This window comes from Artibeus jamaicensis, unplaced genomic scaffold (genome assembly GCF_021234435.1).
Source record: "Artibeus jamaicensis isolate MK-2021 breed Jamaican fruit bat unplaced genomic scaffold, CSHL_Jam_final contig_402, whole genome shotgun sequence".
Lineage (NCBI taxonomy): Eukaryota > Metazoa > Chordata > Mammalia > Chiroptera > Phyllostomidae > Artibeus > Artibeus jamaicensis.
The window spans coordinates 20,573,889-20,599,815 of record NW_026521818.1 but is presented as its reverse complement, the minus strand read 5'-3'; the positions used below and the strand labels follow the sequence as shown (position 1 = coordinate 20,599,815).

Below are 25,927 nucleotides of genomic sequence, written 5' to 3'. Positions count from 1 at the left end.
TTCAGACCTGGCCAATCGAGCGCGGAGTAGGGGCCGCTCTGCTAGGATCGGCTATCTGCCAGCCGAACGTCAGTCTAACTTGTAACCACGTGCGGGAAGTTCGCAACGCACTCTGCGTCTGCACTGGCTCTGCCTGGTTTTTGTCACCGAGGGTGGAGGGGAGGGAGAAGTGGGTTCTACGCGCAGAGAGGCGAGGCGGCCGACGGCCCGGGCGGGTTCGACGGGGCACCCGGCCCGCGTTCACTGGCTGGACTCGGAGTGAGTTCCTATTTGGCCTTCACAGGAGCCCAGGATTCCGGCGGGGACAAGCCGGAGGGGCAACGAGTGTTGCAGGCAGGGTTAAGCTGGGGGCTTAAGCGGGGAGGAAGCCGAGGCTCTGAAGGCCAATGCGGAGAGGTTGGGGGTGGCTTGAAGCCCCGGAGAGAGGGAAGAGAGAGACTGTATTTCTAATTCAGGAGTTAGTATTAGCCTGGGCAGGTTAATGGACTTGGGTAGGAAGAAAATTACACCTTTATTGCTCCTGAGAAATTGAGCATTTCCTTCCATGACTAATGAGTAGTGTTAGCAGTGCTCAAAACTAAATCGTGATTTCAAGTGATTGTAAATGATAAAGTTATCTGCAACTACTACAGCTGTCATTTCCACTCATCACTCTTGGACATGACAGGATCTTGTTTTTAGTATGTTGAAAAAAAGCGCATATCCTACTATAGCGTAAGTTTGTATTTAAAACATTTGATACATATTTCGATATATTTTTTGTAATCCTATGTATTGCGTTGAATGCAGGTAAACACTTTAATGTGGTCACTTGAACATTTAAAATTACATATGTGCTCCTGTTATGTTTCTATTGGAGTTGCAGGCTTCATCAGACATGGAATGGTAAAGGTCTTCTGCATTAGTGTAACTAGGCTGTTAAGAGGCTGTCCTTGACATGAGATCAAAGCCAGCTCATCTCCACAGCTGACCAGCCTGGCCCATGACACTGGTGCAGGGCCCCCAGCAAGTCATTCCTCCCTGGGCCTTGGTTATTAATCTGTTCAATCTGCTGTCACCTCAGATCTTTCCTACAGTCATCTGATATAACTAGACCTTAAAGTATTTTCATGCTGGTTATTTTGATATATTTTTATGAAACAGTTTCAAGTATGCAGAGCATGACTTCTAGCCTAGCACACTATCCAACAGCAGTATAGTGAGAGCATGTTGTAATTTTAAATTTTCAAGTAGCCACATTAAATAAAAAGAAACTGTGAAGTATTAAATTTTCTTTAGCTCAATGTATCTAAAATATTGTCATTTCAACATGTAAAATAATTGTGTATTTTACATCTTTTTGTGAGAAGTCTTTGAAATCTGGTGTGATTTCCATGTTTCATGTGCTCACCTTGTTCAGTGTGCTCATTTTCACGTTTCATGTGGCTACTGTATTGTACAGCACAGCTCTAACTCATTTGTCCACAAGTTTCTGCAGAAAAGAAGTGTTTGAATTAGCTTTCCTGGGCAGTGACCCAAAATGCCAACATTTTTTCCTAATAATAAATGATAATAGCTGCAATTTTTGAACACCTATTAAATGTCAGGCATTGTGCTAAAAAACCGTATCTAATACTTTAACCTTGTGGTGAGGCGAGTGGGGTTATTCTCATTTTACAGCTGAAGAAACTGATGCACAGAAAGGTCAAGTAATGGTTATGGTTAGCAACTCTGGTCAGGTCTCAATCTCAGATCTCATTTCAGCACCCGTGCTATTAGATTATGGCTTGGTAATATCACTAGCTAACATCTTTAAGTGCCTACTGTGCTGAATGCTATATATCTGAGACCTCATTGAGTCATCGCCTCATTCAAACAGTGCTGTGTGGGTGATGTTATAGTTAACACAGTTCCAGTGTGAGGAGATTGAAGCCAGAGCAGTGAGTGCCTAGGGACTTGTGGATCATTTTTGACCGAGCTTAAGTCAGAACCTAGGCTTCTAACCTCAGGGCTCATGGCTTGTAACCACTTCTCTATCTTGTTTTTGCCTTTTTGCACTATGAACATGAGTTGACTTCATTATTTTTCTGATCTATGCCAGGCCTTGGAGGTAAAAGCCAGAGATGGACCTGGTGAGACTTGCCCGGCTCTTCTCCAGTCCCCGCCCCCTGGGACTGTCCATCCTGCAACACCTTGACCTTCTCAGAGCCAGGGGTGCAGGAGGTAGGCATGGGCCTGCATGGCTGAGGGCCATGGGGCTGACTGGGCCAACACCAGCAGCCTTCAGCAGCTCCCTCTCTCAGCTGCCCCTCCACCAAGGGAGCCAGAAGAACACACGCAGCCTCAGCTCTGACCCAAGCCAGCCCAGCTCCGTGGCCACCCAGGAGGAAGAGGAGGAAGAGAACTTTGGGACTCTCTCTGATAAATACTCCTCCCGGAGAATGTTCCGCAAATCGACGGACCAGTTGTATAACCTACGGCTTAGGGAACAATGTGAAGATGACGAAAGGGAGCTGGAACCAAAATCATGGCAGGGCCGGAGAAACACCCCTTACTGGTACTTTTTTCAGTGCAAACACCTGATCAAGGAAGGAAAGGTGAGGGAACCTTTGGATTCTGCTGCTCCTGGCTCCAACATCCCTGGATGCTCAGTACTTTGTGAGGGGCTGCCCTACCTTTTCAATCTCTAAAGGCAGGGGTGCTCAGGGTTCTTCTCTCCTCTGTCTTCACACACTCTGGGAACTGTACCAGTGACCCGCCGACCTCCTGGCTTTCAGTGCTCTCTTCATTGTAGCTCTCGCATTTGAATCTCCAGCCCAGACTTCCTGTGGATTCCCGATCTGCGTACCTAGCTTTCCGCTCACCATCTCCCTTTCTCCTACTCACACTGACCTGACATTTTTGTTCCCAACCTTGGTTTCCCTACACTTCCTTCATCTCACTAAATGGCAGCCCCATTATTCCCTTTGCCCAGGCCAAATGCCTTCAGATCATTCCTAACTCCTCTTTCTCTCACCAGCTCTAACTGCAGAATGTTGTCAGTCCTAATACTTCTCACAACAGCACTGCTGAGCGCCCAGGCCTAGCCTTCTGCTCGCCCACCTCAGCTATTCCACCTGTCCCAGGGCTCCCCCCCACTCATGCCACCTCCTGCCCAGATGCTGGCTCACAGCTCAGAGCCGTTCTGTTAAAGCATAAAGCAGATAGTGTTACTCCTTCCTCCCAAACTCCTAACGTAGTCAATGACACTGAAGATGTTTACTTCCTTAGGTATTGCTAATGACATTTCATTTATGTTTAAAATTCTCTTAGAGGAATGTGTTGAAGATTTTGTAAGTGAAAGGATGTCTGGAATTTGCTTGAAAAAAATTCTGTTTAGAGAGGAAGTGCAAGGTATAGATGAGACAAGGTTGGCCAAACGTTAGTATTCATTGTGTTAACACAGTTCTCTCCACTTTTGTGTACTTTTGAAATTTTTCATAATGAAAGTTGAGAAATAAAGAGAAGCAGAGTCCTTACAATGGCTTATGAAACCTGCAAGATCTGCCACCACCCCCTTCCACGTATCCCCCCCCCCCCTTACCTTGCCACCCTCATCCCCCCACTTACCCTCTTGCACCCACCCCAGACTCTGCTTTGCACCTTCAACTCCCAGGTACACTCCTGCCCCAGGGCCTTTGCAGCGGCTGTTCCCTCAGACAGCCATGGTGTTTCTTCGCTCACCACCTTCAGATCTTTGTTCACCTGTCACTTTCTGAGGTCCTGCTTGGCTGTCATCTCTAAAGCTGAATCTCCCACACCCTTCTTCTAGCACTTCACTGCTTCTTTTGTGTTTATAGCACCTGCCACCACTTGACATTCTAGATATTGTTCTTAGTTATCTCATTTGGTGTCTATCTTTCCAGATTAGAAGATGAGCTCCGTGAGGGAGCTCCCTCCCAGCAAATAGATTTTGCCTGGCATGTAGTAGGACTCAGTGACAACTGGTTGAATGAATGGATGAAAAAATAAGTAAAAGAGTGACTAAGGAGTCAAAGGGGAATGGGTTTACAGGTGGGAGTGTGGCAGAGACAGCTGTGGGCCAAGGGAGTTTGCAGTCGGAAGAAGCTAGTCAGCCAGGGCTGCTGCTGGACACCATGTCAGGGTGCTGTCGCTGTGAATGGCCCCTTGCGATTGTGCAGTACAGTGGCTCTGAGCATGCCCGCCAAACTGACCAGAGCCCAGCCTCCCATCCAGCTCAGACCCAGGGGGCAGGCACTATGGATGGGTCACCAAGGAAGCAAGGGCAAAATGGGTCCTGAGATCCATAGAATTAACATTTTTGAGGCTTTCTGAGTGCCAGGCCTTGACTCCGCAATAGCCCCACAGAGAGACCAAGGCATCTTTGGTCCCTACTCTCAAGGAGTTCAGCCTGTGGCTGGAGGGAAAGTAGCCATGGCAGTGGGGTTGAGAGCTCCTGCAGGTGGTGGGAGTCCAGTGGGCTTTCCTTCCTGGCTACCACAAAGCTCCCATGCCACAGAGCACAGGGACCAAGAGGCTGGTGGCAGAGGCTCAGGGTGGGTGTTTGGCTCCTGGGCATATCTGGTCTTGGGCTCCGTGAGGGTCACTCAATCTCAAACTCCCTCCCTCTGCTGAGGGTCTCTGAGGCCACCCTGAGCCTCCTCCCTTGTTTGCTCCTTCCTTCCCTAGTTGGCGGAGGCCCTGGACCTGTTTGAGAGGCAGATGCTGAAGGAAGAGCGACTCCAGCCCCTCGAGTGCAACTACACGGTGCTGATTGGGGGCTGCGGGCGGGCCGGCTACCTGAAGAAGGCCTTCAGGCTCTACAATGACGTGAGTCGGGGGGCATCGCGGTGGCAGGGGCAGACTCTAAAGAGCATGGGTTTGGGGACCAAAAACGGTCAGGCGTAGAACCTGAATGTGTCACTTGCTAGTACCTGACTCTGAGCAAATGATTTAACCTCCCCAACCTCAGTTTTGTCATCTGTGAAATGGGAGTGATCTTGCATAATTGCAGGAGATTGCATGGAAAGTCCTCCAGCATCTGCCTGGACTGTGGCAGGCCCCACCCATCCCTTCTTTTTCCACTGCTGTCCTCACCCCACACACATGCACACGTACACCTTTCTTCCAAAGTTGGTCCTTTGAAAAAGGCTTTTATTTCTCTTGGAAGATGGTTTGAGGTGTGTTGCAGTACCTGGCCCTGACTGCTGCCACTCCCTTACCCTACCCTTGCGACCTTTCCAGGTGAGGGTATCATTCCTGTTTTTTTTTCCAATGAGGAACTAACTTGCCCATACCCTTCAGTTAGTAAATATTGGAACTGGGCTTTGATTGTTACCTCCCACCCTTTCCCAGGCTGGATCCACCTCAGGGCCAGAGGGTAGGAGCACCAAGGAGACCCTGCCTAAAGCACCTCAGGGCCATGGGGAGGATGGTTTTCTATTTGGCGAAACTGAGGTGTGCGGTCAGTTTTCAGAGTCCCTCCGGCTGAGTCGGGTTTGGAAAGCTGAGCTCTGCTGTGTCACTCGGCTCTGCGTAGTGCAGGCCCTGCTCCCAGGCCTGCTGAATGCAGTACTGAGTCCTCTCTAGCTTTCTTGGGCTGGCTGTCACCCGTGTGTCCAGCTGACCCTGGAGCCACCTCCACGTTTCTCCCCATCTCTGCAGATGAAAAAGCGGGACCTGGAGCCCTCAGATGCCACCTACACAGCCCTGTTCAATGTCTGTGCGGAGTCCCCCTGGAAGGACTCTGCTCTGCAGAGTGCCCTGAGGCTTCGGCAGCAGCTCCAGGCCAGAAACTTCCAGCTCAACTTGAAAACGTATCACGCGCTGCTGAAGACGGCCGCCAAGTGTGCAGACCTTAGGATGTGCCTCGATGTGTTCAAGGTGGGGATGCCGTTCCTTCCTGCCTCCTGCCTGGGACCTGGCCCGTGCAGCAGTGCGGGGCTGTGGCCATCTGTGTCCCTCACACAAGAGGGTGTGGAGACCAGCGAGACGGGTCCCGTGCTGGGCTCTGGGGTTCACAGATGAATCTGACGAGACCCTGCTTGTCAGATTTCTTTACTGTTGGAGATTTTATTTCTTTATTTTTAGAGAGAGGGGAAGGGAGAGAGGGAGAGAAACATCAGTGTGTGCAGGAGACATCAACCGACCGCTTGCCTCTCATACACCTTCAACCGGGGACCTAGCCTGCAACCCCGGCCTGTGCCCTGACCAGGAAGTGAACCCACGACCTTTTATTGTACAGGATGACACTCCAACCAACTGAACCTCCTGGCCAGGACCTTCGAGGGTTTTTTATTTCCAGGTTACAGAGGAGACCAGGACAGGGTTTGAGCAGGGAGCGCCATGAGTGGGGTGGTGGTTGCAAGGAAGCAAGACAGGTGTGAGTTAACGCTGAAACGAAGGCTCGTGGGAGGCAGGGAGGGCTCTGGGTTGCCACAGCCAAACCTTAGCAGAACCGGGGCCTCGGCAGCCTTTCCCTCATACTCTTCCCTCAGGCGTTTCTCACTCTCTGTTCTTACCCTCTACCCAGAGTGACCGACTTTCTGTCCTACTCCTCACATCGCCGGCTGACGCTCTTCCTCACTGCGTGTAGTGAGGCCCCACCTGCCCCTCCCAGGAGAGAGGCCCTGGTCGAGGACCCGTGTCCGGGCACCGCGTGGTGCAGAGCAGCGTTTGGCCAGCCCCTGGGTTGGTTCCCTTGAGTGGGCCTGCCCTGCTGGACAGGCAGGGTCATGGGGTCTTGAGCCTGGAGACCTCCCTGTGGGGAACACATCCCTCCAAAGGGCGCTGTGGGCGAGGCCAGTACCTGAAGCTTCTGGCAGAAGTGTGGCCGACGGGCCTCTGGCCTGAGCTGTGCAGAGCGGTCAGGTGGTCGGGTGTCTCAGGCAGGTTACTCTGGCTGATGGGGGAAGCTGCGAGTGTGCGAGAGAGAGAGCGCGCGCGCGCACAGACTGAAACTCCACTCGGGTGGTTGGCAACAGAGCGGGTGGCAGGAACATGGCAGCAGTGGGGTGGGGGCACCTCTGCTGACTAGAGAGACAGAGGAAGACAGGCCGGAGGAGGAGACCCTGAGGTGCTGAGAGGTAGGGGGAGTGGGCCACCCCACCTGGCCTGAGAGAGACCCGGCGATGACCAGTGCCATGAGTGCTGGCTCTGTGCAGCCGCCACGCTGTTCCATGTGGTTGTTCCAAGGACCCTCCAAGGCAAACCCTGCCTGTGATCCTACTCCACAGGTGAGGAAACAGGCCAGGGAGCCTGGCCACTCTCCCGTGGCTGGGACTTGATGCTGGCCCTGCAATTCTAAAGCTTCGAATACAGGGGCTAAAAGTGATCACTGGGTGGCCTTTGTGGAGGCGCCGTATAGAAGTGGTAGGAGCAGCTGGGAAGAGAGACCCAGGAAAGAGAAGGGGAGGAAGTGCGGGCATCAGCTGGACAGCTTTGCTCAGGAGCTGGGTCGGAGCTGACCTCAGAGCCTTCCCCAGGAGTATCTGTCCTGAATCAGACCCATCAGGCGGGTCTGGGCTCTGCCACAGATTTCCACGGGGCTTCTTTGTTCCCTGTCTCAGGAGATTGTTCGTAAAGGGCATGCAGTCACAGAAGAGACCTTCAGCTTGCTGCTTATGGGCTGCATCCAGGACAAGAAGGCAGGCTTCCGATACGCCCTACAGGTCTGTGCCTCCTGGCTCTGCCTTTCTGCCTCTCCTGTCTCCACCCCCACCCCCAGCCCCACCCCAGTAGTGTGCCCAGTGCAGGTGATGATCCTGTGTGAGTTTCTTGAGCTCCTGCTACTGCCCTGGGCTGAGTGTTTTTATACTTGCAGTATTGCGGCCTTCCCAGAGCACAGTGCTCCTCTGTCCCACCTCGCCTTACAGATGGGGAGAGGGGGACCTTGGAGGTGGTCTGGAGGCTCCCTGCCCCGAGAGCCAGGGCACAGCCAGCCCACGCTCTCCCTCCCTTCTCAGAAGACCTCTGTGCAGTCAGCCTGCATCCGCTAAGCTTATGGTCCCTGAGTGCCTGCAGCACACCCACCTGGGGCACTTGCTCCTCCGCCTCCCCCAGATCTCCGTCTCTGCAGGGGAAGGAGCCCCAGGAGTCGCATGAAGTCCTGGGAGAGTCTCCCAGGCATCAAAATCAAGACATCCTGCTCTAATCCCACCTTAGATTTCCAGTAAGAACTCCACTCATCAAGTGGATAGGCATATTAGCAGTGGTGCCACACACAGTTGTTCTAGCTCCTCAGTGTGGGAAGGACCTGCAGCTCACTCAGAGCCTCTGACGTTAGGGGCAGCCCACAGACCAGCAGCACCAGCCTCACCTGGGCCTTGCCAGGGTCTCAGAACTGCCACCCTTCTCTGCATCCAGATCAGCATTTCAACAAGATCTCTGGGTAGCTCGTTCACACAGAGTTCAAGCGCAATAATCTGGGCCAGCCCTGGGCCAAATGTTTGCCTCCCCTATTCAGACTTCCTGGAAGGAGTGGCCACTGGCCATGCTTTGGCCATCAGCAAGCTTTATAGTGAAAAGTGGCCAAGACCTAGTTCTTCTTTTTTGGCCTAGGTCTGTTCTAGTTAGAAATAGTCTATAATACTAGCAGCTGTGCACAGTGTCTTGTACTCGTTAAAGTGCTGGAGCTGGGCACCATTAGTTTTGTTTTACACCGAGGCTCCCCGAGGTTAAGTAACTTGTCTGAGGTCCCACAGCCACCAAGCAGTGGAGCTGGGATTTAAACTGAGGTTCATCTGACTCAAGTCAGAATCCCTGTCACAGGTCCCGTGGGGTAGGGTCCCTGCTAAAACTCGGTTTTGTCGATGCTCCATGGGGAGGTGCCTGCCAAGACCCTGTCCGGTGGATAGCAGCCTTTTTGCTAGTTGTGCCCACCTGGGCCTTACAGCCCCTGCCTCACCTGTGCACTGGTCCCTGTTGAGGGCAGGAAATCGGAGCCCTAGGTCCACTGAGTATGGCCTTCTGTTGTGCAGAGACAAAGAAGAAGTGACACCTCGAGTCCCTGTGGTGCTGTCTCAGGGTCTGTCAGCAGACATGACGAGAACAGAGCTTTTTGGAGAACACACAGAGCATACTAGACACTGTGCTGTGGGAATGAAACTGATTGCATCTCATGAGGAAATGGGGCTGCCTCAGCCCACAGCCTGGCTGAGCCCGTCCACCCGCATCTGCCTCGTGCTCTCCAGTGTGAGCAAGCTGCCTGGGGCAGGGTGTGCAGTGGGCACTAAGGAAGTGCAGCTGAATCCAGTCCTTAAGTTGGCCTGGACTCTTCCAGAACCTAGCATCTCTGGCCATTAATCCCCAGGGGAGTACAGGGCCGGGCAGGGCCCTAGGGCAAAGCCTGTTCCATAGTACAGGGACAGTGAGTGAGGGCAGAGGGATGAAACTGTGAGAAGACTTTTGGGATGAGCTAAAGGGAAGAAAGGAGTGGTATCCCCCTGGAGTTTCCCGTGAAGCCCCCAGATTCTTAGGATTCCTCGTTACCCAGAGCCCGATGTGGGGTCAGATACTCTCTGGGTTCTTCCTGTACCCTTTGTGTTGCCAGCTGGCTGCTGACTCTCAGTGCTTGCTCCCTTCTTAGAGGGAGCGGGGAGCTGAGGCTTGTTTCTCCCTGGCAGGTGTGGAGGCAAATGCTGAGTCTTGGGCTCCAGCCAACCCGGTATGGTTACAACCTACTATTGGGGGCAGCTCGGGACTGCGGCCTGGGAGACCCAGAAGTGGCCTCAGCGCTGCTTCTGAGGCCCAGGGAAGAGGTGGTGTCACTCCAGCCCCCAGCACGTGGACGGCAGGCGAGGAGGAAGGCCCAGGCCGGGACAGTTGACAGCATGTCAGCCAGGTTGCATGTGGAGACCCTGGAGAGACAGCTGTTTCTGGAACCTTCTCAGGCACATGAGAGGCCTCCAGAGCCTCAAGAGGCCAGAGTCCCCAGCAAGGCCCAGCCCGAGGTGGAAACCAAGGTGGACTGTGAGCACACTGTGGCCCTTGCCCCTGTGGCCTCAGAGCTGCCTCTCTGGGGGCTGGAGGTCAACCTTCTGACTCTTGGGGCAGTTCCCCCGACTGTGGTCTCTTTTGGGACTGTGACCACCCCAGCTGACAGGCTGGCCTTGATGGGGGGCCTGGAGGGCTTCCTGGGCAAGATGGCAGAGCACGGGCTCCGGCCTGACATCAAAACCCTCACGCTACTGGCTGAGGTGGTAGATCCTGGTAGCCCTGCAGAGTCCTCGCTGCTGACCCTCCTGGACATGCACCAGGTGGAGGCCGATGTGACATTCTTTAACACTCTGATGAGGAAGAAGAGCAAGCTGGGCGATCTGGAGGGAGCGAAGGTGAGTGTGGAAGCAGACTCCAGGCTCTGGGCCGGAGCCCCTTCTCTCCCCTCCTCCTTTGACCCTCTGGCTGTGGGACCTGGCTTCCGTGCCGGTTGTGCCGTCCACTTCCACAGTTAGTGGGCAGACTGTCCAGGGCCCTTGTTCTGGGCCGGGTTCCGGTGAGGAGCTGGGAGTTGAGCAAGCCGCACTCCCTGCCCTCTTCAAGGAGCACACAGATTGGTTGGGAGCAGACACCAAACATATCCTCGCATTGACAAGGGTCATGGGGGCCATGGGTACATGTGGCTTGAGAGGCTGGTGGCTTCTGAGCACCCCTGCCCATCAGCCATCCCCACCTCACTAACATCGCACTTACTCTGTGCTAGATGCTGTTCTGAGATCTCTACAGCATTTGTTTCTTTATCGATCACACTCGGAGGCACTGCTGGTGTGTGGTGGTCCCTACTTCACAGATGGGGACCCCAGGGCCCTCGTGGGATTTTGTCCATTCATATGACATGTTTCTATGTGATGGCTTATTTGCCAGAGCACTAACCTGGGCATTTGTGAACATCAGAGGTGACAAAGACACAGCCCTGCCTCCAGGCCTACAGTACAGGGTGCAGCTTCCTCTACATACACTAATGTGATAGAGCCTCTCCCTGCGGCCCTCCCTGACGCAGCCAGGCTGAGCAAGCGTCCTCTGTCCTTTCCTCACCTCCTGCCCAGGCTCCTCAGCCAGCACTTACCACACCATTGTCAGTGTTTTACACCCTGGACCGCAGGGCAGGAGCCTCTAAGGCTCCTGGTGCTCCATGGACATTGAAGGCCCAAGTGCAGGGAAGGATGGCCAACAGAGGTGCAGAGAGGGACAAGATATGAAAGGCATTCAGGGACAAGGGACATCGTGTTGGAGAGAGGCAAGCTGAAAGGCAAGTTGTACTTACAGGGCGGCTGAATTCTGGGGAGCTGGCTGAACAGCTCTGGGAGGGGACCGGGTAGGACCCTGCCTGGACCCTTGAATGCTGGGCCGAGGCCAGTGCCCAGTGTGGCCAGCAGGGGGAGCCTGAGGCCTTGGAGCAGAGCCCTGTGGTGGGGTTGCCAGCGTTCTGCCAAGGGCTTGAAGACTCTTTTCAGGGCTAATGGTGATGCCAGGTCTGTTTCCACAGGCACTGCTACCAGTCCTGGCAAAGAGAGGAATCGTCCCCAACCTCCAGACATTCTGCAGTTTAGCCATTGGGTGCCACAGGCCACAGGACGGACTGCAGTTGTTGGCCGACATGAAGGTGAGTGGGGCCCAGGTCTGGGCAGGACCCTCGGTGCTGAAGAGCACTCCGGGGGTGCTCAGGAAGAAATCTGGGGGAAGGGAAGTGGGGTTCCCTCCAAACTCCCCAAACCTCTGTACCGAGATAGGATAAATTGTGTATGTGTGGTGGGGGACGGGGGCAGGGACAGAGAGAGCGGGGTCACTCTAGCTTCAAGTGTAGTATGATCATTGGCTCAATTTGGGAGGTGACCCTGGCGAGCTGCAGCAGGATTGGGCATTGAGAGCAGGGATGTTACAGTCTTGAAGATGGTGACAGTGGGTGAGATTGAGGGGTGGGGACAGGTCTTAGCCCTACCACTCCGGAGGGACAGAGGGTAGACTAGAGCAGGAATGTATCAGAATTTTGGAGCAGGGGTGGGGGGCAGGGGCGTGGCAAGGGATGCAGTAAAGCCACAGCCAAGAACCAAAGAGGTGGTCTCCTACCTACGGTTTATTGAGTCTGTTGACCTCCGAGAGCAACATTGTCTCTCTCTAAGTTTTTTTTTTTTTTTAATTGTTCAAATACAGTTGTCTACATTCCCACCCCCACCCCCAAGTTCTTGAGGACTGAGAGGTTAAGGTTCTCAGCCATATGGAATGGGCCCACAGAGTGGGGCACCTGGTCTTTCCTTTTGGAGGGGACAGTGAAGCCCATCGTTGCTACGAGATTCTGCCCTCCTTGTCCCTGGCTGCTGGTCCGCAGGACAGACTTGACTGGCAGGGTAGCTCACCAAGCTGGATATGCCACAGCAGGCTTTGCCCCAGCAATCTGCATCATCTTATTGATTGTATGTCTGTGATGTTCCAGAAATCCCAGATGACCCCCAACACCCACATCTACAGCACCCTCATCAATGCGGCCCTCAAGAAGCTGGACTACACCTATCTCATTGACATCCTGAAGGACATGAGGCAGAACAGAGTCCCAGTGAATGAAGTGGTCATCCGCCAACTGGAGTTTGCAGCCCAGTACCCACCCACCTTTGACCGGGTATGTGCACTGGGCTCTCATGTGCCCATTTTCTTCTTAGCCTGTGCTGCCCCACCCCTGGTTCTGGCCTTCTGGGCTTAGCATTCCATTGCTTTAAATTGTCAGCGGCTTCCCTTAGGAGAGAGAAATCCCAAACTCCTTAGACGGTGGCTTGCAAGTCCCTGTCCACATAGCTCTCATCTCAGGCCATCTTCCCTTCGTTGGCTCTGTCAGTCCCACTGGACTTCTGTCCTTTCTCGACAACACCAGCCTCTTTCCTGCCTCAGGCTTTTTGCATTCACTTTGCCTTGAATGGGCTGCCCTGCTTTTTTGTATAACTGGCTTCTTTTTTTCTTGTAGGTCTCAGCTTAAATGACTCTTTTTCAGAAGATACCTGGCTGGCTGCCCCCTTTCCCATTACATACAGCACTGTTCCTTTTCACCGTTTCACAGCCTGTGCTCACATATGCACATGTAACTCATCTTCATGAAATTGAGAGCCCCTAGAGGTGGGGACTGCCTGCCTTGCTCACTTGGATCCCTGGAGCCCGCCCACTGCCTGTACCCAATACGACTCTTTTTGAGTGAAAAGGGGTTGGCAGTAGGGCAGTGACAGAGGCTGCTCTGTAATGGCCACTTCTCCCCATGCTGTTCTGAGGACATCTGGCTCTGGGGGTTCAGTTTTTAGGTCTGCTGAGTCAGACCCTGCGCTGAGCTCCAGGACAGCTGTGGCTTGGAGGAGCACCATCTGCCGGGTGGGGAGACAGGTCGGCAAGGACACACCGAACTATGGGGGCATGGGGTCCGGGACAGCCGTGCAGGTGCAGTGCCTGAGCGTCATTTCGAAGGCTTAGTAAGAATTAGTGAGGCAGCAGTGGAGAGTATGCATAGCTGGCCATCTTCGAGCAGTTGGTTGTTAGTCTTATTGATTCCTCAAGTATTTTTATATATTCTGGATACTAGTCCTGTTGGTTGCATGTGGCAGTTATGTACTAGTGAGTACACTGTCTCTTCACTGTGTGTCGGGCCCACTAAGGGTCTTCTCAGGTGGTCAGCAGTCCCCAGACTACCAAAGTGCTTAGAGCTGATTGTATTTAAATCATACATTCATACTCCCATATGAGTGGATTTACTTCTTTGGGATTGTGCAGGTATTTCTCTACGTACTTTTAGGCAACATTAGATACATACAAGTTTAGAATTGTTAAAATCTTTTGAATTAACCCTTTTATAATCATGTAGTCTTTATCTGATACTTTGTCTTTTCTGTCATTCCTCTCCCAGCTTTCTTGTGGTTACCTGCCTGGTATAGCTAGTTTCCTCCTCTTCTTTCCCCCCTCTCCGTGGAGACCACCACAGTGCTGAGATGACATCAGAAGGTGGTGGTGGTGCTGAGGTGGAGGCACTCAGCAGACTGCAGGGGCACAGTTGGTGGGACCCAGTGATTCTGGCTTGGACTGGGAAGATGTCCCTGGGTGAGGTAGCAGAATACCACACACTTAGGAAGGATTGTTTGCAGGTGGCAACCTGGACCTGCCTCATGGTGCAACGGCTTCACACTTCACTTTTCTTTAGTATACTCAGTCTCAGTGCCCTCTCCCTTTTCCACAGCTTCCCAGAGGCCCCTGACACCTGCTGTGGTTAGGGATTAGCTGTAGTAGTGGCTGTGATTCTAACTGTGGTTTCTCTAATCTTTGAATTCCATGCTTTTCTAATTACAGTACAAAGGGAAAAACACCTACTTGGAGAAGATCGATGGCTTTCGAGCTTATTATAAGCGGTGGCTGAAAACGATGCCAGCAGAGGAAATCCCCCACCCATGGCAGAAGTTCCGGACCAAGCCCAAGGGGGACCAAGACACTGCCTCTGAGGCTGATGTGGATAGAGGCCTTGGGGACAGGTGATGGGGAGGCCCCGGAGGACCTCCAGCAGGGCTGGAACTAAGTACACAGCCCTCACCGTGCTTCGTGGCAACTCTAGGAGTCTTTCACGTTAAAGATATGTGAACATACTGGAGTAGCCTCAAACACAAGCACAGGGTCAGCCAGAGTAAGAACCGCAGTATTCTGATGGTAATGATGTAAGGACAGGTGCTGGGCCCTGGGTGCCTGACCAATTCACGGCAGGTTACAGTGCAGCTGGCCCACCTTGGCACACCATCTCAGGCCATCCTCACTTGTGAGGTTGTCAGCCCCATCACTGATCAGGACAGTGACCTTGATCCATGGTCCCATGGCACCTAAGGGTTAAGTCCCAAGGGCCTGGAACTCTCCCACTGAGCGGCAAGACTGCCGGCTCTCTGAAAGAACTAACGCAGGGCCCAAGGTTAAAAGTTTTATTTCTACAAATTACAGCTAATGAACAACAATGCCTTCACACATAGAGACCATGCTCCAACTTGGGCCTGGGGCACTGCTCTACCAGAAGAGCTGCTCTCAGGAAAGGGGTGGCACGACAGGCAGAAACCTGTGATAGTCCAAAGTCCTGGGTGGAGAGGGGTCAGGGCTCCAGGGCCTCAGCCAGAGCAGCCCCGGCAGCCACAGTGCGTGCACTCGATGATCCGGCCCTGCAACAGAGGACAGCTGAGACGGTGCGTCCAACCCGCGTTCCACCCCTCCCTCCCCACACACTAATCCACACTCTGAGAAGGTTGGCAATTGGACAGTCATTCCCTATGGGAACCCTTCAGAAAGTCCTCTATGACAGTTTGGCATGGCAAAAGTTCAGTTCCCTTATGAAAATGAAACAGCTGCTGTTGATACTATACATTTAATTTATGCAAATTAAACTTTTCCCCTTAAAAGGGGGGCAGGGAAATCTGTGTAATTCTTTTTGTTCTGCTAAGTGAACAGGACGTGCCCTGCAGTGACCTGGGGGCAGGGAGGGGTCTTCCACTGTTCAGGGCCTCCTCTGGGGGAGGGTGTGGGGAGAGCCGGGTGCACCTGAGTCTGTGGTAGCAGGACAGTCTTGTCCCCCCAGGCCAGGTGTGTGGCCTGAGGCCCGGCCAGGGGCCTGTCCAGTGGACAGAAGACCCCAGAGCAGTTTATATCTATTTTCCTCTTTTTTTTTTTTTTTTTGGAATAAAACTTGTTTAGGCAAACAAGATCTGATGGTGGAACCAACTAAATCCAAAGTGGGCTGGGCTGGGGCAGGACCCCCGACTGGACGCTGCCACGGAATCCTGGTGCTCCCAGAGGGGGGCTCCTGCTGCTCTGCCCCCAGGAAACTCACCCCAGAACCTTCCCTGGACGAGGCAGCCCTCATTCACTTCCCACTGCTCAGAATGCCTGTCCTTTACTTTCCAGATGATTCCTACTAAGCTAAAGCCCTTGGCTCAGAGTTAAAACTGTACAAACTAACCAGTCTGCAAAGGGTCCCTGTGATGACTGTGTGAAAGGCCGAGCTGGAAGATGGAAAATCTGGTCTAAGCTCCCAACTGGATCCACAACAGTCAGCCAACGGGCTGCACTCAAAGGCCCCTAATGTAACATCTCTGCCTCCTGCAGTTCCAGTTCAGAGAGGCTTGTGCCCTCAGCTCAGCTACTGCATACCCAGCACCATTCCCGAGCCGCCCAGCCTACTTTGGAACAGAGTTTTGATGACAGGAGAAATACAGAGTAATTGAAGTGTCAAACTGAGAAAAAGGAGGCCTGAAAAAAGGCAGCAGAAGAGTGAGCACTGCTGACTGGCTTACCCTTCCCTGACTCAGTCCTCCCAACCACCTTAAGGGTGTGTGTCATAACCCCCATTTCATAAATGAGGCATGGAGTTCAGTAACTTGCCCCAAGGTAGACTTGAGACTGGCCCCCAGACATAGCAAATATGGTTACTGCTAAAGTGCCTAGCATGGCTTCCTGGACAGAGGGGCTCACTCTGGGCTTGTGGGTGGGAGCCCAGGCAGAATTCTGAAGTGAAAGTAACATCAAACTTAACTGTCAGACACAATAGGGAGAGAGACATTACCACTTCCAGCTTGCTTTTGGGGACCCGGCAAATGCAGTTTGTCCCAAAATTGGTGTCCCGTGTCTGAATGCACCGCAGGCAGCACAAGTTCTCATACCCCTGCTTTTTCCATTTTGCAATCAGGTTTTTATCTGCATAGCCTTCTTTAATACAGTATTCATACAGTTCTGTCAAAAAGATGGGGAAAGGGCATCAAACCATGATGTAACAAAGCTCGCCCCACCCCTAGCCCATCACTACTCTCATCACAGTATCCAACACTGGCCCCTTCCCCCCTTTTCTAGTGGTAAAAAAATCACGAAACTTGTTGGGGTTGTAAGAATAGAGCCATTACTTAAATTAGATCTCAAAGCTACTCAAGTTGGAAAGGCCACCAGAGAATCCAGCCAACTACCTCTGCTTATGGCTTTCCGCTTGTAGAAGAGGTCAAAGATATAGCGCGTCTTCTGGTGGTGGATCCTGAAGATAGGCCACAGAGATTCCACTTTCCTCTTTCCCTCATGAGGTTCTGTTTCAGCTGGGGAGAAACAGGTACGTGATCATTGTGTTTGGCAGGTAGGATTACTCTGCACAGGATGTAGTGTTTTTGTTTTAAATGACTAGGAATAAAGAATATCTCCTACTTCATACCCACTAAGGTGGTTACAATTAAAATGACAATAAAAAATACACAGTAACACGTAGTGAGGATGTGGAGAAATCAGAATCCTCGTTTGCTGCTGGCAGGAATATAAAGGGTGTGGCTGCTGTGGAAAACAGTCCAGCAGTTCTTCAGGATTCAGAAGGGCTATCATGTGACTTAGCAATTCTGCTCCTGGGTATGTGCCCAAGAGAACTAGAAGCACAGGCACACAAAAAGCAGAAACAACCCCAGTGCCCACCACTGATAAACAGATAAAATGTAAACTCGCCATACAATGGAATATAATTAGGTCATAAAAAGGAATGAAGTACTGATGCATGCTACAACATGGATGAACCTTGAAAACATGCTAAGAAACTAGCCCCCAAAGCCCACCTACTGTATGATTCTTTGTCTTTGGAGACAGAAAGTGGGTTACTGATTGCTGAGAGCTGGGAGATGTGGAGGGGGAGGATGACCACTAAGAGGTAATTTTTTTCCAGGGCGATGAAATGTAAAATTGGTGACGGTGATGGTTGCTCAACTATGTGAATACATGAAACACCCCTTTAATATTTTGAAAGGGCAAGTTTTACATTATGTGATTTATACCTTATACAGCTATTTAAAATAAAAAATAGAGCAAAAAGAGTAAGCCATGTGATTTAAACATAATTGTTTTAATTTTAAAATGCCTTTTTAATTAGACACATTAGAAATAAAAGATTTTGAGAAATAATTCAAAGATAAGCTCTATTTAATGCCCTGATCTTTATCCTTCCAGACGTATTCCTGCAGTATAATAATTTCTCAACATAATTTTGGGCCCACTGATGGGCATCCTAATCATCTTTAAGGTGCCTCTAACTTCATTTCCCAACCAAATCCTTTAGAGGTAAGAGGAAAAAAACGGTACACGTCTGAAAGTTCCCAGCATGGCAGGCTGCAGGAAGTAGCTGCTCCATCAGTGGACACAGGGTCAGGCAGCAGCCTGCACCCGCCACAGGCAATCTGGCAGGCACAAGTTGATCTCTGCCTACCACCTCCTCTTGGTTCATAGGGCAGAGAAAAAAAGGTAAGGAATGGTTAAAACAAACAAACAAAACAAACTCTACTTCTATTTCTCCAACTTTGAGGCTGTTTTATTACCTAGGATTTGTAATTCAGCTCAACAAACAGGTTTCTGTGGCTGAATCAAAAGGCAGGTGTTGAGGATGCAGCAAGTAAGTGTGCCCGCTGTCGGCCAGGCCCTGCTCTGGGAGTCCGCGACACGGCAGTGAGGAGAGCAGTCCCAGGGCTTCGTTTCGGAGGAGGGAAGTGGATCAACACCTGGTGGTAAGTGGTGATGACCACAGAGAAAAAGAAAACATGGGAGGGGATGGGCAAGTGGGGAAAGGAGCGACTGCCATTTTATATGGGTGATGAAAGAAAGCACAAAGGAGACATCTAATCAGATACCTTAAGAAACAAGGGGGAGGGGTTGGGAGGTGGGCAAAATGGGTGAAGGTGGTCAAAAGGGACAAACTTCTAGTCAGAAATAAGTCCTGAGGAGGTAACGTGCAGTGCAGAGACGAGAGTTAGCAATACTGCACTGTACATTTGAAAGCTGCTAGGAGAGTTTATCTCAAATGTTCTTATCTCTCTCTCTCACACACACACACACACAATGTAACTATGTGTGGAGATGGATATTTATTAACACTAAACATATCGTGGTAATCACTTTACAATATAGGTATACATATATCAAATCATGTTGTACAACTAAAACCAATGTTTTATGTCAATAGTATCTCAATTAAAAAAAAAAAAGAAAAGCGAGGGGCAAACATGCTTGAGAGACAGTGCCAACAGCAACACAAAGGCCCTGAGGCAGGACTGTCCCTCGGGACCAAAGAACAGTAGAGCAGCTGGGGGGCTGGGAGGTAAGGGAGGGAGACAGGCAGGTGACGGAGGTCAAGAGCTGGGAATTAGAGTATGTTTGACCTGGAAGGTCACAGGACATGAGGAGGTGAACCACTGGAGGGTCCTGAGCAGACAGTGTTACAATGTGACTTTGAACTTAAAATCATCACCCTGGCTGCCCTGTGGAGGAGACTGCAGGGAGAGGAGGAGGAGGGTATTACAGTAATCCAGATGAGAGGTGAGGGCGGCTGGACCCAGGGGGTGGGGCTGGACGGGATAAAAGGAGTCAGATTTTAGATACATGAACTTTGTAAGATTTCACTATGAATAATTTCAAATATACACAAAAGTTTATTGAACTCCCAAGTACTTATCATTCAACTTCAAGAATTACTAACAGCTAGTTTAATTTTGTCCTGTTCTCCCCATTTTTAAAAAAAAAGACACACTGCAGTTTATCTTTTTAATAAGTAAAAAAAAAAAAATTTATTTACTTATTTTTAGAGAGAGGGGAAGGGAGGGGAAAGGAGAGGGAGAGAAACATTGATCAGTTACCTCTCACATGTCCCCAACCAGAGACCTGGCTCTCAATCCAGGCATGTGCCCTGAGTGGGAATTGAACTGGCGAACTTTTGGTTTGTGGGACAATGCCTAACCAGTTAGGGCCTGTTGTCCCCACTTTTGGGAATGGGGGGACAGTATTTTAAAATGAATCTCAAATATCGAGCAATGCATTCATAAATACATATGAATCTCTACAATCTCTACATACTAATGTCTGTAATGCCAATGTCCAATCCAACAAAACCAATTATTATTCCTTGTTAGGATCCCATATTTGGCCCATGTTCAATTTTCGCTGATTGCCTCAAAAATACCTGACAATTGTGTGTCTGAATTAAGATCTAAACAACATCCAGATGTTGTATTTGGTTGATTTGTCTCAAGTCTTATTTATCTGTAACAATTTTCCCTCTCTGTTTTGCCACCCTTTGTAGGAATCTGGATGTCTTTGATGCTTGTAATAGTAAGTAATAAAAGGAAGAGGGGAGTGAAGGACAGCTTCACAGTTTGTGGCCTGAGAAGGGAAGCATCTTTGGGGTGGGTGAATGAGGATTTAGTTCTGACATGTTAAGTTTGACATGTTTTTAGACACCTAAATGGGGCCATCCAATAGGCCACTGGTATAGAGTCTAGTGGGAGTCAAGGCTGGAGAAGTCATTTGGTCACCTGGGTAGAGAGTGCAGAAAGCAACGTGGTTAGATGAGACCACTGGTGGAAAGCAGGGGCATGGAGCTCCTCGAGATGACATCTTGGAAGTGGAACATTCCTACGCTTTTGAGTTTTTGCTCAATCTTTTAATTATAGCATCATGCACTTAAAAAATCTCCCTTTGGGCCCATTTTGACAAGATCATGTGAACATTTTTGGATATTTTGTGTAGGTTCACACAAAAGTAGAAGGCAGCTTTCAGTGGGCAATGCAAAGTTCTGTCACTATGAGGATATGAAGAGGCCAGAGGTAGGGGACATCATGCTGTAGTCTAGACTTAGGTTTTTCCCTCTTTGCTAATGCCAGAAACTGCTCAGTAACTTCAAAACCTGGGCAAGAAGCCCTGACCAGTATGGCTCAGTTGTTTGGGTGTCATCTTGGCAAAGCAAAGGGTTGCTGGCTTAATTTCCAGTCAGGGCACATGCCTGGGTTGAGGGTTCGGTGCCTTGTCAGGGCACGCACGAGAGGCAACCCATTAGTGTTTCTCTCTCACATCAATGTTCCTCTCCTGCTCTTTATCCCTCCCTTCACCTCTCTCTAAAAATAAATCAGTTAAAATAAAACAAAACCATGCCTGGGCAACAATTCTTTTGAAGTTCTATTCTTAAAAAGCCTAATTAAATGTTTATTATGCAAGTGCTGACTATGCTCAATTTTCAACTGGTTCATAATTTTTAAAAATTCTCACTTGAGGATATGTTTTATTGATTTTTTTTTTTTTAGAGAGAGAAGTGGGTGGGGGGGGGAGAGGACAGAAATATCAATCAGTTGCCTCCCATATGTGCCCTGACTGAGAATTGAACCCATAACCTTCTGGTGTACAAGATGATGCCCCAACTAACAGTCTCCCGGCCAGGGCTTCAACTACTTTAAAGTCCTTATAAAAACAAAGTTATTTTCAAGTCCTGGTTACAGTCCATAGACATAGTGCCTTTATCAATCCCCATAGAACCCCCTGTCACACATAATTTCCCCCACCTCTGCCCCTCAGTCTCCATTATCAAGCCATCTTTGGAGGAACTTATAGGGCAAGAGTGGCTACACAAAAACTTAAATAATGAGCTAAGAGACATATGAAGAGACAAGAAGTTGTGCTGAAATCTTCCCTTCTAAGATAAACAGCTGACACTGCTTCAGTGTGAACTGTTCTATAAATGGCCCTCAGATCAAGACAACAGACATAGAAATGCCATTGGCTTTAGACCTCTTTGTGGCAAAAGCCATGCGGGGGTCTTCCATTGCCTAAAAGCATGGCCAGAGATTCCACAGGCAAAACTTGCAATGGCTGCCCTGACTGGTGTGGCTCGAGTGCTGGCCTTGGACCAAAGGGCTGCCAGTTTGGTTCCCAGTTTGATGCCTGGTCAGGGCGCACGCCTGGGTGGTGGGCCAGGTACCAGTTGGGGGTGTGCAAGAGGCAACCGACCGAAGTTTCTCTTGCACACCAGTGTTTCTCTCCCTCCCTTCCCCTCTCTGAAAATAAGTAAAAGAAAACTGTTAATAAAACAAACTTGCACTGGAAGCTGGCAGCCCCAGCCAGGCTAAAGGTAGGCTTTGTTTGGCTCCTCTCACAGAATTTTTTAAAGTCTGAATTTTAAATTAGAACAGTTTACATAAAATAACTGGATTTCCGGCTTCTCTTGGGAGAAAAAAATTTAGCAAATTGGGTGACACTCAAGCTGTATTCAGTATGGTAAAACGGGCTCAGAAGAAACAGCTTCTGGCCCTCTTCAGCCTGCCACACTCCCAGAGCTCCCTGCGGTTCCCAACACCGAAGCCAAGCCTGGCACCGCCTGGCACCACCTGCCACCCACTCTGTTTTCTTTATAGTGGAAGTAAGAGTAAACTGGACAAGCGAAGAAATGCTGAAGGGCTACATGGTTAGGTAAAAATGGGAGAAAGAATACTTCTTTTTTAAAAATAATTTTTAAAAAGATTTTACTTATTTATCTTTAGAGGGGAAAGGAAGGAGAGAGGGAGAGAAATGTCAATATATGGTTGCCTCTCATATGTCCCCTGCTAGGAACTGGCCTGCAGCCCAGGCACATGCCCTGACTGGGAATTGAACCGCGATCCTTTGGTTCACAGGCCTGCGCTCAATCCACTGAGCTACACCAGGCAGGGCAGAATACTTCTTTTGGAGGTGAAGAAGATCACATAGGTCTAAATACTCTCCCCCCAAAAGTCATCCATTAAGAAAGGAAGACTTATTTTTAAGGACTCATAAAACCTCACCTATTACAGTACTCTCCAAGTCCCTTTATTATGAACAAAGATCTATTTGGGGAAGAAATCTCAGCCCAAAATGATCTTGATTACTTTAAGTTTTAGAATTTAATAGAGGTTTTGGAAAAAGGAGGCAAAGTAATTTAACACTGATTCAGTAATTACTGTTGAAGTATGACTCCACAGTAACAATGGTTAGTTATCTCAAACTTAAGAAAATCACTTTAAAAAGCAATTTAGGCCCTGGCATGGTGGCTCAATTGGTTGGAGCATTGTCTCATATGCTGAAAGGGTGTGGGTACATAAACAGGTTGGGGGTTTGACCCTCCCAGTTGGGGTGCATTTAAGAGGTAATTGATTAATGTTTCTCTTTCATATTAATGATACTCTTTCTCTCCCCCCTCCTCTCTAAAACCAATAAACATTTTTGGGTGAGGTTAAAAAAAAAAAAAAGAAGAAGCAATTTAATAAAGGGTTACACAGGTGATCATATGAGGCCAAAGATGCTTGTGGCTTGTAATAAAACTTCCAAAAAGAGTACACTACACTGATTTGCAAGTGCAAGATTATACACTTAGAGGGAAGTGAGATGGTGCATTCTAGAAACCCGTAGATGACGCAGAAACAAAGACGATGAAAAGATTGTCAGAAACCCATAAGGAAAAATCTGAATGTTTCAGAAAAAAGTGAAAAGAAGCACAGGACTTTCCAAATAAATACATTTTTGTATGATATTAAATATACACCCAACCCAAAACACTAAGTAATTACAGGCAAACTATTTCCTCTATATTCCCTAAAATTTATATATGCAAATTGGCCTCAAAACGTTCTTGAGGCCCTTTTCATTAGTGTTATCTTCCTTTTTGGCACTTAATTCTATTCCCGTGAATCAATAAGCAAACAAAATATGTCAGTGTCAGGAGGCCATACTGGTGCTGTCTCTTTGCATTTAGACATACATTTATGCCTGGCCCATAGAGGCATGACCCTTGGATACAGCCCCCCAGACAGGAAGTCCTCTACTCACCTTCTCTCATCTTTTGATCTAACTCATCCAGTGTTGGTTCGATCAACTCCCAGCCATCTGGGGGAGCTTTCCGGCTTCTTTTGACTTTAGGCATTTTCCTCCACAAGATAATTTGCAAAGAACTGAGAGGAAAAATTAAGTAAATTAGTTTTAGAATCTCAGCCATTCAAAGGCCCTCACCAGCATCCATTGTGGGGCTCATTCACTTCTCTAACACTATTATCGCATCTGTAAAATGGGGTTATAGAACCTACATTATAGGGTCATTGTGAAAATATAACTATAATTGTATGTAACATGCCTGGCTTTTAATGAGAGTTTAATTGGTTTTTGCTGTTGTCATTGATTACTGACACCAACCATTAGCCTGCCCCTGTACCGGATATTGGGAACACAGAACAAAGAATAAAATATAACCTCTGTCCTTGAGAAGGTGACAATCTAGAAAGGAGATAGAAAGCAAAAAAGCAAACCCAATGTGAGAAGTATGGGAGGAGTTGAAAGGATGAGCCTTTAAAAAGGGAAAAAGACCACATAAAGCCAAAGTACCTTAGGGCTGTTTCCCAAGATTGTAACTGAATGATCTCTGGTCTCTTCAGTTACAGGCTCAGGTTCTTGTCCAGCTCTACCAAATACTCTGTGACTTTGGGAAGTCACATTCTCTCTCTGGTCCTCAGTCTCATCTGTAAAGTGAGAGTGGCGGATTAGCTGGATTGCCAAGGTCTCTTTTTAATCCTCATCTAAGGATATGCTTTCATTGATTTGGGGGGGGGAAACATCAATAGCCTCTCATACACACCCCAATAGTGGGTTGAACCCCAAACCTAGGTATATGTGCCCAAACCGGGAATCAAATCTACAATATTTTTTGTGTACAGGACAATGTTCCAATCAACTGAACCACCTGATCAGGGTGCCAAGGTCTCTTTTTAAACTCAACAAACATACAACCTAGAGGCAAGTCGTGTAAAGCCCATGTAATAGTCCAGCCCATATGGAAACAACTGTACTTGAACTCAACAACAAAAAACTAAAACAATAATAAAAATAGTCCAGCCCAAATGCAAATAGAAAATAATTTTTTTCAAATCTCATAGCATTTCCTAGTTGGCAGAGAACTCGGGTTATCTTTCATCGTTAAGTATAGCAGACTCCTCTCCCCCAAAGTCATTCAGCTTCTCCCTTCCGTAGGACGCAAGACGGTTTACAAAATCCTTCCAACCCTCACAGCTTCCTTTCACGAATTCTCCATTAACAACCATACAGATAAAGAGTTAAACTCCAGATGGTAAAGTCAAGGTCCCACAGCTGGGAACTGGCAGCGTTTGACTCTGACTGGGGGCTCCTGACCCCCAAATCAATAGTCTTTGCACTTGTCTCCCTACGTTTTAAGATAGAGATGGATGGAATCTGGTTCCTGCCTCATCACGCAAGGACTGGGAGTACAAAGACACAAGAATAACCATTCTGCTATCACCCAGGGAAATTCGAGGGCCCTGGCCCAGCCTTGGAGTCGAGAAAAGACCTCCCAGGAGAGGTACAGGTAGGAGGTAAACTAGATCAAGAGGTGTCGGGAGATATAACAGAGACAGTAGCGTTTGGGAGAGGCGTCGAGTGGGAAGGCTTTCGGAGGAAAAGAGGACAAACATTACATCCAGGACTGAAATAAAGGCTTAAATATAGACAGACAGCATCTGAACCAGGCTTACAACAAGCAGTTTGTTGGCAGAAGACGTACTCGGTAGAAAAAACGGCGTGTATGGGAGCGAGGAGAGAAAGAAACAAGAGAAGCCCCAAGCCTCCCATCCCCTCTTCAAAACGACCGAGGGGCCGCCTACTCTCCGATCTCACTGCGACCTCCCTTTCCAGAGGCCCGGACCCGCCCCGGGCCAGATCGCTCTCTGGGCCAGTGCAGACCTCTGATATCTGACCCCAGCCATTACCAACATACTCGAGAAAAGATCAGACACCCACCGGAACCTTTAACGCCGTAGACCGCCGCTTCTTTCCCCACCGCTTCCGCTTCCCAGGTGATCACTTCAGGATGAGGTCCTTACGGAGCCCCGCCCCACCCTGCGCAAATATTGCGTTATCTTAGGTGTCCGCAGCTCGGCCTGTATAGAATACCGGAATCATTGTTGCCTTTTTACCCTTATTTCCCAGGGGTTGACCAGCCGACATACGCGTCTCCCCCAGAGGGGCGACTGGGGGTGCTGTTGCCCGGCAACACGCGTGCGAGCCTGGAATCAGGCGGCACGGGGGACAGCCCAGCTCCGTGTGCCGGCTTTACTGGGTTTCCCAGTCCCCGTGGCGGCTGCGGAGGCGGCGGCAGCGGCGTGCGGTG

At 49.6% G+C, this 25,927-nt stretch overlaps 2 protein-coding genes across 5 annotated transcripts; one reads left to right on the top strand and one right to left on the bottom strand.

Moving 5' to 3' along the window:
• The first annotated feature begins 88 nt into the window (after positions 1-88).
• PTCD1 (pentatricopeptide repeat domain 1) lies at positions 89-15,385 on the top strand. 2 transcript variants are annotated; one of them, XM_053665313.1, is made up of 9 exons: positions 89-258; positions 2,081-2,576; positions 4,669-4,809; positions 5,644-5,862; positions 7,548-7,649; positions 9,603-10,310; positions 11,462-11,578; positions 12,407-12,589; positions 14,290-15,385. In XM_053665313.1, exons 2-9 carry the CDS (start codon positions 2,103-2,105, stop codon positions 14,470-14,472), a joined length of 2,127 nt encoding a protein of 708 aa, XP_053521288.1. In that variant the 5' UTR covers positions 89-258; positions 2,081-2,102; the 3' UTR covers positions 14,473-15,385. The 2 variants fall into 2 exon arrangements, 1 of the variants encoding a protein (XP_053521288.1); XR_008391625.1 differs by lacking the exons at positions 12,407-12,589; positions 14,290-15,385 and adding an exon at positions 11,022-11,224 and having other exon boundaries at positions 11,462-11,550.
• Positions 14,890-25,909, bottom strand: BUD31 (BUD31 homolog). 3 transcript variants are annotated; one of them, XM_037138198.2, is made up of 6 exons: positions 25,535-25,908; positions 24,133-24,266; positions 23,584-23,705; positions 16,926-17,048; positions 16,532-16,698; positions 14,890-15,134 (listed from the first exon to the last, which is right to left on the bottom strand). In XM_037138198.2, the coding sequence occupies exons 3-6, from the start codon at positions 23,675-23,677 to the stop codon at positions 15,084-15,086; spliced, it is 435 nt and encodes a 144-aa protein (XP_036994093.1). In that variant the 5' UTR covers positions 23,678-23,705; positions 24,133-24,266; positions 25,535-25,908; the 3' UTR covers positions 14,890-15,083. The 3 variants fall into 3 exon arrangements, with proteins under 3 accessions (XP_036994093.1, XP_036994092.1, XP_036994094.1); XM_037138197.2 differs by having other exon boundaries at positions 25,558-25,908; XM_037138199.2 differs by lacking the exon at positions 24,133-24,266 and having other exon boundaries at positions 25,558-25,909.
• Between the last annotated feature and the right edge of the window lie 18 nt (positions 25,910-25,927).

Bases quoted from the DNA above. Each gene is read 5' to 3' on its own strand.
- PTCD1 (XM_053665313.1), top strand. From the start codon at position 2,103: ATGGACCTGGTGAGACTTGCCCGGCTCTTCTCCAGTCCCCGCCCCCTG. The intron at 7,650-9,602 runs GTCTGTGCCTCC...TCTCCCTGGCAG, and splicing joins GCTTCCGATACGCCCTACAG to GTGTGGAGGCAAATGCTGAG. The intron at 12,590-14,289 runs GTATGTGCACTG...TTCTAATTACAG, and splicing joins ACCCACCCACCTTTGACCGG to TACAAAGGGAAAAACACCTA.
- BUD31 (XM_037138199.2), bottom strand. From the start codon at position 23,677: ATGCCTAAAGTCAAAAGAAGCCGGAAAGCTCCCCCAGATGGCTGGGAG. The intron at 16,699-16,925 runs GTAGTTGGCTGG...TCTTTTTGACAG, and splicing joins GCGGAAAGCCATAAGCAGAG to AACTGTATGAATACTGTATT. The intron at 15,135-16,531 runs GTAATGTCTCTC...CCTCTGTTGCAG, and splicing joins CCAAAAGCAAGCTGGAAGTG to GGCCGGATCATCGAGTGCAC.